General features: G+C 41.0%; 1 protein-coding gene across 1 annotated transcript; it reads right to left on the bottom strand.

Moving 5' to 3' along the window:
* Positions 1 to 6: 6 nt before the first annotated feature.
* Positions 7 to 2,508, bottom strand: LOC107750983 (alpha-2-macroglobulin-like; the record flags this gene model as incomplete). Its single annotated transcript, XM_016566551.1, has 12 exons — positions 2,432 to 2,508; positions 2,268 to 2,381; positions 1,903 to 2,086; positions 1,647 to 1,803; positions 1,453 to 1,527; positions 1,316 to 1,400; positions 1,128 to 1,242; positions 924 to 1,044; positions 735 to 844; positions 418 to 588; positions 111 to 338; positions 7 to 32 (listed from the first exon to the last, which is right to left on the bottom strand). Coding segments are annotated over exons 2-12 (1,355 nt in total), but the record flags the coding sequence as incomplete, so codon positions are not given.
* Between the last annotated feature and the right edge of the window lie 807 nt (positions 2,509 to 3,315).

Below are 3,315 nucleotides of genomic sequence, written 5' to 3'. Positions count from 1 at the left end.
CCATGCAGAACAATCACTCCTCTGGACAACACCTGACAGAAAACACAGACTGGCGTTTAAAAGGTGCTAGAAAAGTACTAGTGCCTTCAGCAAAACCAGCGTCCACTCACCATATAGAGGATGTCAGCACTGTAGTCACCGGTTTCTCCAACAAAGGAATACTTGATTGTCACTGGATACTTGGCACCACACTTCAGTGGCTGCTCAAACTTCACTATAGTCAGTTCACTAAACGTTGGGTTATTGGGAGTAGAAGTTTGGAAAAGCGGCACAGTCCTCGTGTCCGTACTGAAGTAGGGCGATTTATAACCATAAACAACCTGTGAAGTTGCACTTGCCTGAGGAACAAATTCATATAATTGGTTTCTGGCAAGGGAAGTCTTCATTTAAAAATAATAGGATTAAGGCAAATCGTACCACCAGATTCAGATAAGCTTTAGGGAGATCAGCAGTGTTGAGGGAGAAGGCGGCCAGTCCATTCATGTTCGTAGTCAGATTCAGCAGCAGTTTGTTGGGCCATTGGCTCCTATCCAGGAGATAGACAGCCTTGCTTGCGATTGGCGTCCTATTGAAATAAGATGCGGAGATCTGTTGGGAAAGAAAGGTTAGGAAAGGGAACCAATGATGATGACGACTGTCTAATAAGAGAAATAAGATGCGGAGATCTGTTGGGAAAGAAAGGTTAGGAAAGGGAATCAATTAGGACTGTCTAATAAGGATGAAGCTTTACTCACCTTTCCGTTAACCATTGATCCATAGGCAAAGAAACCTGGGAGGTCCAAAAACGTGACCTTGCCAACTTCAAACGTAATGGACACAGTTGTGGATTTTGACATCATTACATCTGGGAGGAAACAGAAATGCCACAAACATAAGGCACCAAATAAAATCAAGTCACTGGTTCAAATCAGCCAGCAGCTCACCTGTTCCCTCCTCAGTGACATTCAGGTTAACTAGAAATGAATCTTGCAGGTCATTTTCAAATTTGGTGTTGAAAAACTCTGACGTACTGATGGTAAGGGAAACACAGCCAGTGTTGTTCATCTGGTAGCAGAACAAAGGAGGTCAGATTTAAATGTAGACATGCAGAAGAACACAAAACCCTGCTCTGTACAGCAGTCTCATACCATAGCAGTTTTGATAAGACACACACGAGACAGGCCAGGTACCACAGCGTACGGGAACGGCTCACGACACACTTCCACCAACGCTTGACCAGGTACAGGTTGCCCATATGTGTAACTGGGAAAATGTTAAGGAACAAGATTAACTCCAACCAAAATACAACTAGTCAAGAACATGAGCTTATTCTTACTTGGCACAAGCCTCAACTTTCAGTCCCACATCTCCCACACTATACATCTGTGGTGCAGTCAAGGTGATGTCAAACTTCGGTAAAACTAAACCAGAAAGAAAGGCTTTAAAATTAGGACCTCAGTCAGTCATCAAAACCTAGAAGCAGATCAGGCATTACCATTTGATCAAGAGGCACAAATTTAGCATCCATGGTCACAGCCCTGAAGTTCACTGCAGAAGAGAAACATAACTCACATCCATTACATAATGCATTTGAACATGTAGAAAGTCCATTACACTACAAGTTCTGATCACTTCTAATATTCATCCACAGGTCATTTGTAGCTCACCCATTTGTCCTGGATTGTAGATGGGTTTGTCGGTTTGGATGAAGGTCAAAGGCAGGTAACGTCTGAACATGACTTTCCGCTCTTCAGTCATTTTGAAGAACCTCCCTTGAAGTACCACCCTCAGTTTCTGCACTAATTCTCCATCTACACGAGGAGCCTATAGAGAAACGCATTAATACATGAAGAGAAAAAAAAATATAAAAAAAAAATAAAAAAAAACTAAAAAAAAAACTGCATGTGCCACACGGTGTCACACCTGGAAACTAAAACAGTGGTGAAACTCCGTTGAAGATCTCTGCTGCACGAGCTGTGTGGTCCGGTTTTTGTCATCAACCAGATAGATGGTCAATGCAAGACTCTCATTGGGTTTTAAAAGACTTGCACACAATTTGGCAATAGAGCCAGACTTGATCACTGCAGAAAACGTCACCAAGAAGGATCTGTGGAAATATCAGACAGACATTTAGTATTAGAAGTCAAAGTCAGATCAGCACGCATATTCATGCAGGTGCATAATCACAGAGATAGTTTCCATAATATAGAGACTAGAAACACAAACTTTGAGGAATCACGTTTAGACAAAAGACACTTTATTTTTCACTTCAAAGCTCGTTTACTCACGGTCCTGATGTCTGCCCATCAACAGCAAAGAGAAAAAGGACTAAAATGAGCCCTTTCCAAACAAAAAACTCCTTCATAGCCATGAAAACCGATCATCCAAGACTAGAACCAAATCAAGTGCCTCTTTCAGAAACCCTGCAGCACTTCACCAAATAGAACCAAACCAAGTGCCTCTTTCAGAAACCCTGCAGAACTTCACCAAACTCTACAGCTCTTCACTGCTCCACAGATACTCTCAATCAGCTGCACTGATGGCAGCCATATTTAAATGCTCTTAATTGGAGGAATTCATTCATTAAGCTCGTTAACATCAATAATTAATCACCAGCCTGGAATTTAGTCAGTTTATTACTCCATCTAGTTTAGCTTTAAAACAACACATCTTAAATACTGCAAATGTTATATAATACATTTTCAAACAATGATTTTAAGTCTTTTAATTTGATATTAACTCCGCCCTCAAGAAAATAAAGCATGTTTCCGATAATTAAGAACGCTTTAATGTCACTGCTATTAGGGCAGATGATCGCGAGAAGCTTAAAGAAATCACTGAATGACAGATCAATCAGAAGCCGTGTAGGTTTCTGAAAGAGATGCCTGATTTGCGTTTAGTTTGATGGCTGTGAGAGAGATTTGAGTTTGGAAAGGGCTCGTTTGAACTCTTTTCCTCTTTGCTGTACAGAGATCAGGGGAGAGATCATGTATACAATTTACGTAGATTTCATCCTATGTGTGCGTACGCACAAAAGCTAGATTTTGCATACGTACAAAAGTTTTCAGATTTATAAAGCCATGCGTACACCAGAACCTGCACAAAATTCCTTTTGTAATACCCAGTCAGCGGAAGATTGTGCGATGTGCGTACATGAATCTCCACCCCGTCTCCTCCCCGAAATAGCCATATATGGAGCTTACAACGCCTAGTTTTAATATGCATAACGTCATCTGCATATCATTTCCATGTATATTTCCATGCACGTGACACCATGTTTAACGCAGTTAAGGTTGCCTACAACACGTTAAGAAAATATATAAATGCGTTTTGAGA

The sequence above is a fragment of the Sinocyclocheilus rhinocerous genome, unplaced genomic scaffold (genome assembly GCF_001515625.1).
Source record: "Sinocyclocheilus rhinocerous isolate Xijiao unplaced genomic scaffold, SAMN03320098_v1.1 scaffold8691, whole genome shotgun sequence".
Lineage (NCBI taxonomy): Eukaryota > Metazoa > Chordata > Actinopteri > Cypriniformes > Cyprinidae > Sinocyclocheilus > Sinocyclocheilus rhinocerous.
The sequence above is the reverse complement of the archived record's forward strand: the minus strand, read 5'-3'. Positions and strand labels throughout refer to the sequence as shown.